General features: G+C 46.0%; 1 protein-coding gene across 42 annotated transcripts in view; it reads right to left on the reverse strand.

Annotated features, from left to right (window-relative positions):
- The window catches only part of MADD (MAP kinase activating death domain), a 2081072-nt gene that overhangs the window by 1044595 nt on the left and 1022241 nt on the right, over positions 1-14236 (reverse strand). For 17 of the 42 annotated variants that reach the window (XM_069623134.1, XM_069623131.1, XM_069623129.1 and 14 more), the window contains one exon: positions 6069-6122. The exons of the other annotated variants lie outside the window; for them this stretch is intronic. In XM_069623134.1, coding sequence (XP_069479235.1) covers positions 6069-6122 — 54 coding nt within the window. The remainder of the gene's footprint in view (positions 1-6068; positions 6123-14236) is intronic. 42 annotated transcript variants of the gene reach the window in all.

A 14236-nucleotide genomic window follows, 5' to 3' on the forward strand; every position in this document is an offset into this window, starting at 1 on the left:
AGATGTTGTTCAGTACCAGGTTGTTCAATTGCCACTCATAATTGTCCGCCCCCAGTTTGCTGAACCTGTCCGCTTACAGGTTGGATTCCCCCGGGAGGTGGAAAGCTCTGAGGTAGATGTTGTTCTCAAGAACCCATTCCCAGATGCTGACTGCTAGGTTGCACAGCGGAGGGGATCTGGTACCCCCCTGCTTGTTGACATAGTACATGCTGGTGGAGTGGTTTGTCTGGATAAGGACAGTCTTGCCCATGATGAGAGGGAGAAAGGCCTTGAGAGCAAGCCAGATGGCCTTCAATTCTAGCCAATTGATGTGGGACTACTGCTCCGGTCGAGTCCAGACCCCATGGACACTGGTTGTCCAGGGTGGCTCCCCAGCCCTCTAGGGAAGAGTCTGTAGTAACTCTGACCTGAGGGTCCGGCTGCCAGAAGGGCTTGCCCTGCCGCAGGTTGATGTCCGCGGACCACCACTGAAGGTCCGAGTGGAGGGAGGGAGGAAAGTTGACAGTCTCTGCTTGGGAGCCCCTCTCCTGATTCCATGAAGCGGCGAAGTGCAGCTCTAATCTCCTCATCCTGAGCCTCGTGTGGGGTACGGCCAACAGGACCGCTGGCATGAGACCCAATAGGTGTTGGTACCACCAGGCCGAGGTGACTGGCCTGGAGAGGAAGTAAGCTGTGGCTCTCTTGATGGCCGCAATTTTGTCCTCCGAGGCAAAGACTCATGGAGCTTGTGTCCCAGATGAGGCCCAAGAAGATTAAGGTCTCCGTGGGCTGCAGCGGAGACTTCTCGACATTGATGGTGAACCCCAGGTCGTGGAGCGTGTTCATCAGGGTTGAGGCGGAATAGTGGATCGCTTCCGGCGAGGTAGCCCGGACGACCCAGTTGTCCAGGTATGGGTAGACCTGATGGCCTTGAGCCCTGAGGAGGGCTGCCACTGCATTCATTAACCTGGCGAACACCCTCAGCGCCGAGTTGAGGCCAAAGGGTACCACCTTGTATAGGAAATGACAACCCATGATGCTGAAGCGCAGTAAGGAACAATGGGGCTGCCAAATCGGGACGTGTAGATAGGCGTCCTTCAGATCCAGGGAGCACATCCAGCCTCCCCTGTCCAGTGTTTCAGCAGTAAGAGCTGACATAACCATCTTGAATTCCTGTAGAGCGAGGGATAGATTGAGGGCGGAAAGGTCCAACACAACTCTCAGACCAGCCTGGTGGTTCTTCTGTATGGCGAAAATCCTGGAATAGAAGCCCAAGCCTCGCTGGGAGGCTGGAACTTCCTTTACTGCCTGGCTCTCGACAAGAAACCGGATCTCTGCCAGCAGAGTTGTTGTCCCAATCTGTGGGAGAGGAGGGGAGGAGGGAGAAGAGGAAGGTACCGGTAGGCGAAAATATTTTGGTGCCAAATTGCATGTGAAAGGTAAGCCTGCCCCCCACCCGAGACACGTGGACCTGAAGGGGCTTGTCATGCCTTCTTTCCCTACGAGGCTGCTGCGGAGGAGGGGGGGATTGAAAAAATCCCTTGCCCCCCCCTTTTGTTGTTTCCTGCGGTGTTGACTCAGAATGGTCGGGTTGCCTGGACCTCTGTTCTTGGAAGCCCCGGAACCCGCCAAATGCCCGCCCCTGTCAGAGCGCTGCGGTGACTAAGTGTAGGCCATGGGCATGGTCTTTGTAAGAATCAATAAAGATTTAGCAGTTTGCAAGCTGTTCTTTTTATCTAATTCTTCATCCGTGGTGGAGTGGAAGAGATCACTGCCCTTGAATGGGTCCAATGTGCGTTCCTGGACATCGGGATTAAACTTAGTAGCCCAAAGCCAGGCTGTCCTCATGTCTGTGGCCATGCAGATGGCCCGGCAAGAGGTATTGATGTGGGGCACGGTGGACTCCATGATGTCCTGAAATACCAGCTTGGCTTCTCCAAGGCTTGCCTTGAAGCATGCTTGTCTGTGCGGGAAGTTCCAGGAGGAATACCGCGATTTCCCACCAGAGCCTTTGGTTAACGGCAGCCAGCATGGCATCAGCGTTGGCTTGACGCAGGTGCAAAGAGGAGTTGGAGTACAGCTTCTTTCCATACGCTTCCAAGACTTTCTCCTCCTTGCCTAGCATTGTCGAGGCTGAGGCGGCCGAGGCGTAGAATAGAGTGACGCTGCAGCGATCACGGAAGAGTGCGGCTGAGGATGCGCCGAAAGTATGAGTGTATCCGCCTCCATTTGCCTATACTTGGCGTCTAGGACCCGCTTGGTAGGCTGGGCTGGGCGCGGCTTGATCCACCCCTTCTTGGCCAGGGCAACAACGTCTTTCTGCTGCGGGATCCCCGTCTTGGTAGGGGGTGTTTGGGTGAGGACATCTGCCAAGAACCCCTCCTCAGGCTGCTCCACCTCGGGCTGAGACAGGCCCAAATATTCTGCCAAGCCTGCATGGTGTTCGTGGAAGGCCCTGACTGAAGATGACGTATCTGGGTCATCCTCGTCCGTGTCCACCAGCTTGCTCAGAGGGTCCGGAGCTGGTGGAGGAGTGCTGGGCGCCATGGGCTGTTGTGTGGAGACCGGAGCCGATGGCTGCTGCGGAGGCTGGTGTGGATCCGCTTGTACTGTGGGAGGCAGGGAAGCCGGAATCAGAGGAGCCATCTGGGGCAGCAGTGGCTGCGTTGGGGACTGTGGCGCCGGAGCCATGGGAGAAATGACTATGGGTGCCGGTGGGGTGACCTGGTGGAGTATGTCCCGGATGGCATCCCGAAGGATGAGCCCCATCTAGGGGATTCACATCAGCCCTAGAAACCTTTAGAAGAACCTTACCTCGGAGGCTGTAGAGGTGGCAGGTGATATTGAGTCGCTAACGGCTGCTGGGGCACACTCTGCCTGGAGTGCAGGGGGAACCTGCCCTGCGCTGCTGATGGATAAACTGTAGGCCACGTACCTGGTTGACACCAGTCAGTCCCACCTTGTGACTCGTTCCTCCATCCACTCTTCCAGAGGGGGTATCGGGCGAGCAGCCATTTTGTCTGGCGCGGCAGCCATTTTGTCGAGTTGCTTTCCACGTGCCGGAGGCATGGCGCCTGGCTCGCTGGAACCAGTCCCGTCCAAGACGCTTAGTGTTGGACCATAATGCCTATGCTGCACCTCAGGTTGTAACCTGGAAGGCGTATTGCACTCGGCAGGGCTGCCCGTATGCTGAGTGAAGGCGCCCCCTCAGACATGATGCCGGTATTAGGGCGTAAGCCCGGTAAAAGAACCTTGCAGTCCCTCAGCACTGACACCAGAAGGATCCGGAGACCCCTCGGCCGTGAGGCCGGTAGCTGGATTAGCCTCGGTACATGTGCTGGTGCTAGAACCTGAAGGGTTCCTCCCTGTCAGGCGCTTCTTTGGGAAGGAGTCGCCTTTCCGGGGTGCAATGGTAAATAGAGGCCTTACCTTCGGCCTCGAGTGATGTTTGACGAAGTCTTTTAGGTCCTCCGGAGGTGACTTCTGAAAGAGCTCCCGCCACCTAGATAGCCTGTTCTACAGTGCACGTGGAATCAGGACGTTCCACGCGATCCAAACCTCCCAGCTGTGGTCAGGGCCAAGGAAGCAGAGGCAAAGGGCATGGGGGTCGGATGTAGGGAAGAGCCCCTCACAGGATGGACACCTGCTGAAGTCGACATGCGCCGGGGAGGAGCGTAGTGTCGGAGGACCAAGTACCTAATTGAAAAGAAAAAAACAAAGATAGACGAATATCCGGGGAAGAACGTGTGATATTACATGGTTTAAGCCAAACCCAGGAGCGCTGATGAATTCGGCCCGTTCCTGACGACTGGGGAGTGGCACCGGTGGGCGGAGTCAGGCGAGCGCATGCTCCCAGAGCCATGCGCCTCTAAATTTAAAGGGAAAGATTTTTCTGGTGAAAAAAGTTTCCGTTTGCCGTCCATACAGTATGGAGGAAAGGAGACGGGAAGTAAGAGTATCCTGTGGAAGGTAGTCCAGAGAACGGCTGCTTGAATGGTAAAGGAACAGCTGCCAGATCTAACTTGGCATGGGGTAAGATCAGAAGTAGAGTAGAGAAACATAGGGGGTCAGGACAGGGTATAGTTCTTGAATTTATGATTAGGGATGTATGACTAAATTGCTGGAGTCAGGACGACAATGCAGTGAGCTTTGAAATGTAACCTTTTGGTGACTGAAATCCAATGGACGGAGTCAAGGACAGGGGAAATCGGTTTTGATTTAAGGTGCTTAAAGAAAAGAGACTAGCTGTGTTTGGTACCTTACACAGAGATTTGAAATGAAGGTTACAGCAAGGACCTCAAACTCCCATTTGTTTGACCGGTCCTTTCACACCTCAGTTGGTCACCAACCATCCCATACATCCTAATTCAAAACCCAATCTCACACAACATGTATACCTCGATCATTCACCTTACCCTACCACGTACCATATTCCCACTTCAATCTATCACTTAACGCCATATATCACATACTAATATACCATAACATACATAACCAGGCCTCTTATCTCACGTCAGACCTACTGTCATGGACTTTCCTTTTGCTTACTCCCACATTGACAGCGCCTCAGCAGCCATGGTACAATCTGACTAACTGACACGTTAAAAGAAAATAGTTAGGCTTTGGCCTTAAAATTGCAACTGCAAGTCACCATCAGGTGAACAGCAGATGTTATAACAACTGAACATCAGTGACCAATCAACTGACTCCCAAATGAAGGTTTGCCAAATTACATGAGGAAGTGCCAGTTACTGGCCAGTCGATGCACTGCAAGCCCTTTCCTTTGGTATACAGTTGAGACCTGGAAGTGGCCAAGCCTTCCAGAGATCACAGCATTTACCCTCTGACAGCGACTGAGACAAATGCATGATTACATTTAAAAAACAAAAAGAAAACATACATTGATGCATTGAATTGACACAGGCTGCTGTCTCACCCCACCTTGCACCACAAAATAAGACCCCACTCACAACACCATTCACACTGAGCTCACAGCAAGGAGAGTCTGCTACTTGCCTGCTGGTAGTCCTGGGTGGAATGGGAAAGGGTGTGACAATGTGAGAGTAGAGAGAAAAAAGCTGGGGAGGAGGCAGAGACATGCACTGTCCCAAAAGAGGAGCATCAGAAGAAGCTACAGACTTATCACAGTTCTACAAACACTAACTCAGGAAGGACAGGAGAGAACAACCCAAAAACGCATCGGATCCATATCTGCCAACCACAGTCAGGATTCTGAGTGACTGGTGCATCATGTGTCTTTCTTTAAGCCTGCTGATGCCAGTCTTGCTGCATGCCTGCATCAGTTTATCTCAGTACATGCTTATTTTTATTAAGTGGTGCCTATCACTCTCTAGCAAAACATTCAGCTTTCCTAGTCTAGCTGTGTTTCCCTCAGCTTATGTGCATCCTAACTCACCACTTGGGTAGTCCTCCCACCTTCCTGCCTGTGAAAGTATCCCAACCACTAGCAACTGAAAGTATTAAGATCTATGAGCGAATATGGTCCTGTGTAAATGTCCCTCGATAACCAGAAGTGGCTAAGGCATACCATGCATGTCTTCATGATTCTGGAATCCTACCTTAGCCCAGAGAAATGGTGTTGGTTCGTCAAGGCATGGTATTTAGACAATTACAGTGCTGGTGGTACAGTCTCTTATACTTGACAGGCTCAACAGCAGGCGACCACACCTTTAAATCAAGAGCCCCAACTTACACAAAAGATTGATCAGGCATCACATCATGTGGCCAAGATTTTATAGCAGGCTAATGGCTTTTACAGCAGGCACTGCAGCCCCTTACCGCTACATCATTGTTTCCACTATTTATAGCGGGATCTAGGACCTCAGAACTGAACAGCAGATCGTTCAGTCTGCATACCATGCATTTTAGTCAGTACAGCATGTGTATGCTTGGCAGTCTCTGTAGCACTTGTGTCTTTAACAGATGACCCAGTCACCCCTGAACAGTCCCTGATGGTACATTTTAAAATGCTCCTGCTCCAGTATCACCAAGGGCACTGCCCTCTACCCACCCTAGGACTTTCCAGGTTGGCAGTTATGGGAAGGTTTGGGTTTCCACAGTTTTCTTACTCTGTTTTTCCATAGCTTTTTGCTTTTTCATTTCCTGGTGCTTGTTCCACAACTCTACTCAAGATGCATTGCAAGCAGGAGAGAAAGACAGGGAGAGAGTCAGAGGCTGGTAGGAAAGGTGAAAATGGAGAAGATAGTCATGGCGGCCAGAAAGGTTTGTGGCGGACGATGGTGGCTCAAATAGCAAGGAAGGATCCAGCATTTCCTGAGGGGTCAGAGGTCCCAAAAGGGCAAATTGAACGTTTAACGCAACCAAAAACAACCCTAAATTGACACCCATGGATGATGGAAATGACACTCCATCTCATTTGCCCTTCGTAAAGCTCTCCATTCTGGACATTCCTCACACTAGACTTCCTCTTTTCCAGAGGACAGAATCGCAACTGACATGCTCTAGTAAGCCTTCATAGAATCACTATGTACTTTGCAAAGTAATGAAGCAAAGATCTTCTTCCACCCCTTGCCTGCTGTTAACCGCCCCAATTTTCCTCTTGCATAAACAGCACCCGAGTCGTTCTCGTACTCTCCATGTATCACCATTCTCAGACACCTTATGCACAAAAACAATCAGGTATGCGTGCTAAATTGACTGAAGTGCCACATAATGAAAACTTTAAAAGCAACAGTCTTTGCCACCTCACGCCTGCAGCATATTCATCTATATGGACATACTATCCCTCATATCTAGGGCTGAAAGTTAGAAGTTGATTTTGTATGAAATGTTCAATAACCTAATGGTTGCCGTTTGTAATCCGGCCCCTTGTTTGTTGGTTCATGAATAATAATTGGTACATTACCAAGGTTAATTTAATGTTTCTGGGGCGCGTTAATCCCTGTACTCCCAGTCAGTGCCAACTCCATTTAATGCCTTGGGAAAGCCTGGATGGTTATTTATAAGTTCCATGCAACACTCTTCACACCTTCAGGGATAGAGTGCAGGTGACTAGGCCTTGATATACAATTAGTTTAACGAATGATACCTGCGGGTTTGAAGAGGTATGAAGTCATCACAATGCTTGACTCTAAAACCAATTAGCTAAAGCTAACCATGTGGCGCAGAACTACACCTTTCAACCCTCCTATTTGCTACTTATTAAATATGGGTTTGTAAAGGTGTTCTAACCTACTACTTAGCATTGACTGGGCATTCTGCTAAATGCATTCACTATTGACTGCCCCTGTTAAAGAACATTATGAATGAATTCCTCACTAGCATCTACTTTTCTATAGACTGCAGCTATTCCTCCGGTCACCTACATACCTCTGCTCTTCCTCCTTCCTTTAAGGGTTCCTTTCTTTTTCTACCACCAAGTAAACTAGACTCTGTGGGAGGGTGTTTGGTTTTTTGGCCCTCCACCCCAACACTATACTCTTTTTTTATTACAGATTGTCTCCAGGATGAGGCACTCCTACCTATATATCCAGGCCCTACCCGATGTGGTACCTTCGCATAGATTGTTGGCGGGGGGGTTTGGGTGTTGTTGGTCTGAGGGGTTCTCCTCATGGACATGAACCGTTGAGGACCTGAAAAAAAGCTTAGCTGGTGTAAGGCACAGTTCTAGAACTTAGTGTGGAAACATCAGTAAAACTGATGAGGCCAGGAATGGAACTCACTTGCCTCTATCCCAAAAGGAGAGGCAACAAAAAGAGCATGTGCTAACCAGGGAAAATCACCTGGGTTGGATGGAGTACATACTAGCCTCAACTAAACGAAAATCAGTGTGGCCACACACTGCTACTCCCCATTAAGAAAGGTACAAACATGGAAGACCGACTTGGCACTTAACAAATAAAGTGGAACGGGATAAGGGAAAATGTAGGCTAACATTGTAAGCTCACATCAGATTAAACAAGGCAGAGAACAGGCACACATTGGTGTTGGTTGCCAATGAAACTGAGAGAAACGTGAAAAGAAACTCCAAGACGAACGGGGTGTCAGGAAACCCCTCCTTAAAAACCATATTAGATAGTAAGAAGCAGCTAGAAGATGAAGCTCAGAGAAATTCCCGGTGGAGGAGAAAAGGAAACATTAAGTGTCTACCGCCAGTATCCTTCTCCAAGAAAGAAGCAAACAATAGTGGGGAGGCATGATCCCACGTTCTTTGCTAAAGCAAGCTCCCACAGCCAAATGAAATTGCCTGACGATTTGATCTAGTAACTTGAAAAAAAAGCATACAGTAGATGTTCTAGAGCAGGCAAAATATGCTTCCTGCAACCAAATACAGGCAGGTAGTTTAGTGGAAAAAGGCTTGCTGAGCTATGACCTAAAGACACCACTCCAAATATTGTTCAGGAAGAAGTGCTAGATCTCAAAACGAGTTACCTACATGAAAGAATGGAGACTGCCCTGTTATTAAGAAGATCCTTTAACAGGTAAAACACTTGGAGATGTGAGACTTTCCTGTGACCCAAGAGCAGATATTCTGTTGAATGAAGGGTGTATTACTGGTCACTCGAAAACCTCGGACAAGGTCAATAAAATTAAGGCAGCATACGGATCTGTAATCCTAGAGATCTGCAACAAGGAAATTGCACCATCCCAAAAATAAAGACAAAATCTGCAGGGATGATGACCTTGCCTAGATTTACCAACCGAGGAAGCTTTGCAACCGCCCCATCACAACGTATGTATGGAAGGAACAAGTAAGCGGAAACATGTTTACCACTAGAGGATCCAGCAGCTGACATAACCAGAGATTGTTAAAATACACTAACACTGAGGGAAGGCTAGATCCCAGAATACAAACAATGAGAACCATGACCACAAGAGGAAGAAAGTTAAGTTTCAGGAAAAGATACCAAGAGATCCTAACTTGACAAAAACACAAGTGGAGACTTCAAAAAATGTATAACTGCTTGTAGAAACTATAACCCATTTCTGATATATAAACATTCCATCGCTCGCCCCGTCTAACTTACCAATGGGTAGGGCGAGGGTGTAGTGTCGGACAAGTCATGGGATCCCCACACAAGCCTGCTCTATCATCTGTGCCTTAAACAGTATAGTCTTCAGAGTGTTCTCTCACTCATGTGACTTGCATGAGTCATGTGCTATGTAGTCCTCAGTTCCTCCTGCAGCTTCTTGATCACATTATGCATTGCATTTGCTCTGCCATTGTGCCCTTCTACAGAACTTTGTCCGCAATCTGTCCATTCTAAGAGACACTATGTCTGGGTTAATTTCTTCTTCTGGTTACTTTACATAGAGGCTTTACCCCTTAGTATCTTTAAAGGAATCTGCACACAAAGTCTAATTTACACATGCCCCTGAATACAGCTCACATTTTCCATTGACGTTACAAACAAGAGCATGCATGCACGCATGTTCCACCCACGCTTTTCTTTCTGGCTTCTGCATGTTCTTCACATAACATCTTGTATCGGGTACAGAAACCCACCCGCTTTAAAAAGGAGGTGACTGGAGCCCTCTCCTCTTTCCATAATCCATTAATGAACTACTGCATGAAGTTTAAAACCCTTCCCTAGAAAGCACCCTCTGCCCGTTATTCAGGAGATACTGCATCCTTCAGTTTGAATTTCTCTTCTCATGCTGGATAACAGTTCTTACAATTATAAACATTTGAGAGTTTGGAGATTTACATATCTACCCATCCCCCATCTTAACATCTGGACCTGTGCACAAGATTAGGAGAACAATCCATCACTAGCATTCTAGGTACAGGAAGAGAGGAGTACCATCATGGGAACATGGATTTAAGAACATAGGACTTCCAGGGGAACATTAACACAAGAATACTTCCCAAGCAAGCGGTATTGATGAATACAGCTCAGAGAAAATTGAGTAAGGAATATCATCATGAGAACATGGACTAAAATACTGCCAAAGCAATACCGAGTAAGGGCTAATGCTTGGGAAGCACAGGTGAAGAATGCCAAGTGGGGATTACGCCAAGCACTCTTATAGTGAAGGAGATACATTACAGCTCATGGAGTGAGGAACTTTACGGATCCCAAGGAGTGATAACTTATTCTTATGGGTTAATTTATGTTATTGGAAATACTGAGTGGATTTGTAAAGTGAGGAATCTGTCTCCCACTCTTTCCATCCCTGGCTTGAAAATGATGGTGAATTAATCATTTGCCAAGGAACCCTACAGTCAAAGGACTTCAAGAAGTTCTTCCTCAAGGATAAGGATTAAACTAAGCAAACGGAGAGAAAATACAGACAATATTTACACCTTCTCTTGCCAGAGCAACTCCATTCACGTATTTAAACTGACCTGTAAAAAAGGTTCTCCAGTATGAGTATCTTCTATATATTCATTTTCTCACCAGGAAATATGCCCACATCAGGGCATGATCATGGAGCACATCAAGAAGAATAAAGATGTGCTATTGCATTAAGCATTTTGTTCAGTCTCATAGACATCAAAGGATATGACTAAGGGTATCTACCAAACAATTTTAGTTCCCATTAGGAATCCAGAATAAATGATTTAACAACCTATTCATAAAAACATGGCTACGTGGAATGAATGTGAAATTGCAGAAGAAAGCTATATTGAAGAATGTTTGCTCGACATTTGCAACCCTTTTTCTAACAGGGAATATTCTGTAGACTCAAATGCTCGATAGACTAGAATAGCAAGCAGTTATAAAAACATGAGAGCAGGGCACTGTGGAATATATTTTACTTGAGAACGATTACTGACAGTGGTTGAAGTGTACAAAAAGTTGTTGTGGAGCTATGTTCCCTACTGGCCTGGCACCACTCCCCACAAACCCCATCACCACGGCCATTCCCATGCACAATACAAACCCCCAAACACATGTGCCTGCTGTTTAAGGGAACGTTCAGTGCAGTTCACTGAAAGTGCAGGTTTCAACTTCTTCCTACACTTATTTTAAAAATGAAACCATTCCGGAATAGTTTCCTTTTAAAATAAAAGTAGTGACACTTAATCAAAAAAAGTAAAGGAGCACCGCTCCCGCCCACTTCGACTACTGATTTCTTGACTAACATGATCTGTGCATCAGAAGCCACATAGTGTTTATACCATTTGTATAAATTTCAAGAGGCTACATTACACATTTGACTAGGAGTGTCACTGCCCAGGAGTGCTGCTTTTGCACCCTTGCTGGCTTATTGAGCGGTCCATGGGGAAACACAATGAATGTTATAGGCAATCTCAACATAAAACTGATTGCAATAACGTATCCACTTTGAAGTATCAAGTTTAGTTTAGACACAGCCTAAGGAAGGCCTTCTGCCATTCTTGTTCTTTTGGCTTTGAGTAACCATATTAAGACAGATATTGAATGTGAGCAAATACTCCGAAGCCTGGGCTGGTGGATTAGAAAAGAACAATGAAAATTAAATCAATTGGTTCAAATGAAAGTGAGAAAGAAACCTAGGCAAACCGCATAGGTCCTAGGTGCAACTTTATTCCTATTAAAAATAGTGAACACACATTAAACAAAGCCTAAATTCCACCTACAAAATATGATTCTCACAATAAAAAGGTACCTCATAATCAAGCAGGTCTGAAACTCAATTGCTCCAGATCAGAGTGAACCGGATCCTCTACACTTGATGAAAAAGTATAAAAGACTCTTCATGAAACAGCTTACCCATTGGGATGAGGCTCTAAAATATATGCCCAATATGAACAAACGTGGCAATGAACTAACACAATGACACAATTGATGGGCATGCTGCAAAAAGACATTTATGTTTTGCAATAGAGTTGTTCGGCAGCTATTTGTGTCATTACAATTTCCCAGAACGCTGCATTGTCCTGAATCAACTATTTGTTGTGTAATGTGTAATGCTGGAGGAAGGATCTGAGAAGCTTTTCACAATCTCCACATGCCTCCAGCGCATCTTCTGGATGTAGAATGCTTCCTTTTTTCCCCATCAGTAGGGTGACCAAGGTACTTTTAGTGAGTGTTCGCATTGACAGCCCCTTACCCTTGCTTTGGCCTTCTTCTATGGACATCCCAGCAGCCCAACTAAGAAGGTGAACAACCTGGGAGTCGTTTTCAATTCTGAGCCTTCCCTCTCCTCTCACCAAGTCAATGCTGTGGTTAAAGGAACAGACTATCAGCTCAACCTAGACAGAAATAGCCTACCTGTACTAAAGTCGAAACACTTGATGGAACTCATCAAGGCTGTTACTAAATTATTACAAAGCAGCTAAACAATGTCTTAAGCGTACAAAACAGTAACACAACTCTCACACTAAAGTCCCTATACAGGTACCTAGTGGAGTAAAATATCTTATTCTAAATCACATGCATTATTGCAAGAACTACGTTAAGAAAGTCAGGTTCATAAAAGGTAAAGGGTACGCCAACCACACTTTTGTTGTTTTTGTTTTGTGAACTGAGTGTATGAACTAGCAGTTTGAAATTCTACTGATAAGTCCTTGTTTGCCCTCTTGTTCCCAGTTTTGTTTTATGTTAGCACCATATATAAAGCGTTTAACAACCAATCAAGCAAGTGCCCTTCACTGAATAGGAAATAGGTATCCAGTGATAAAGTCACCTGGGAAAAGGTCGCCAGGGGCGACATTTTCCCATATTTGTACTCCTATAAAAATCAAGCACTTTCCCCAAATATTCTAGGACTGGAGTAAGATAGTAATTTATATCCGTCCTAGAATATGTGAGTGAAGGCTTTTATGGCTACTGGAAAAAAAGAAAAATGAAATTGCCTATGTGGTGACATTTTCCCAGTAGACATTTTCACATTGAACCAGGAAATAGCGGTTTATTACTGTTCCCAGAAACACCCAATAATATGCATGGGCTCCTTCATGAACAGTAATGAACATTTAAAAGCTTGATGGAGAAAGGAATTTGTGTGCTGAAAGATGCCCATGATTGGAGAATGGAGTCACAGGTAGAATGGCAACAAGATTGTTAGCAAGTGAGGCAACAGGCTGTATACATTTCTTTAGTTGAGACCTGCTGTTTCAACTTTGCTCATTGTATATTTTCTGGTGTCTTGGCATGCAGACGGACAAAGGTCAAATGTATTTAAAAAACATTTACAGTGTAGATGGATATTCACAATATATATGGCCATTTCCGCTTTTTTGGCAAGCTTTTTACAAGCTGAGGGCTAAGTGAGAAACCGATTTGGGAAAGCTGAGTGAAGATGGCTGGACGGAGACTTGCCTATTTAATTCCCCAGCGTTGTCATTTTTCAAAGGTTTCAATATGGGAATACTTTGCTAAAAGCCAGGCAATTCTTAGATTAAACAACATACCAGAAGTTCAAAGGTTTTACAATGCAACTTTATCTACACGTTTTCTGTCTTTTTACTCTCGGAGAAAGAGCAGGGAGAGCCATGTGACATCTTCAGATTCAGACAGCTATTGTGTTAAAAGCAAACAGTTACACCATTTCAGCCTCTACGGTGAGGTGGAGTGAGTTGCATGTCAATCTAAGTAACATACGAACAGCGGACAACTACATAGATGTAGTTGTTCCACAGCATTGGGCTTTTCATATACTCAAATGCTTTGAATAGACTACAGGGCAGTAGCAAAAACAGAGAAGAACAAGCTACTTACCAACTGGTAACGTTATTTCAACCGGATGTTCCTCCAACGTATTCCACATCTTTGACAAGTAATGTCCACAGCTATGCTACTTCAGAAATTTTTCGGCAGAGGGCGTCCTGCGTCATGTCGATGTCCCTCGAAGGCCTCCGTCGAGGGTGACGTCACTGGAGGTTATAAATAGGAAGCACAGCACCCTTACGATCAGTTTATGTTTTTTCCTCCATAACGTGTGACCTGCTCGTACACAATGCCTGCTTGACTGCACATAGACTTGAGGGAATGCAAGCTGTAAAAGCATAGGAAATTCTCCAGAAGGGCAGGCTGGGAGGGCGATGTGGAATACGTTGGAGTAACATCCAGTCGAAAGAACGTTACCAGTTGGTAAGTAACTTGTTCTTCGAATGAATTGTGTTCTCCAACATATTCCACATATTTGACAGACTCCCAAAGCAGTACCAGAGAATGGAGGAGGGAGAAGAATTTAGAATGCCCAACCAGATGGCAGAATAAAGCACTGCTTTACCAAAGGCCATATCCTGACCATGGAGCGTATCCAGGGAGTAATGTTTGACAAAGGTGTGGATAGAAGTCCACTTCGCTGCATCACAAATATTCCTAATAGGAACCCCCCCGCT

The sequence above is a fragment of the Ambystoma mexicanum genome, chromosome 11, assembly GCF_040938575.1.
Source record: "Ambystoma mexicanum isolate Mex_15411 chromosome 11, UKY_AmexF1_1, whole genome shotgun sequence".
Lineage (NCBI taxonomy): Eukaryota > Metazoa > Chordata > Amphibia > Caudata > Ambystomatidae > Ambystoma > Ambystoma mexicanum.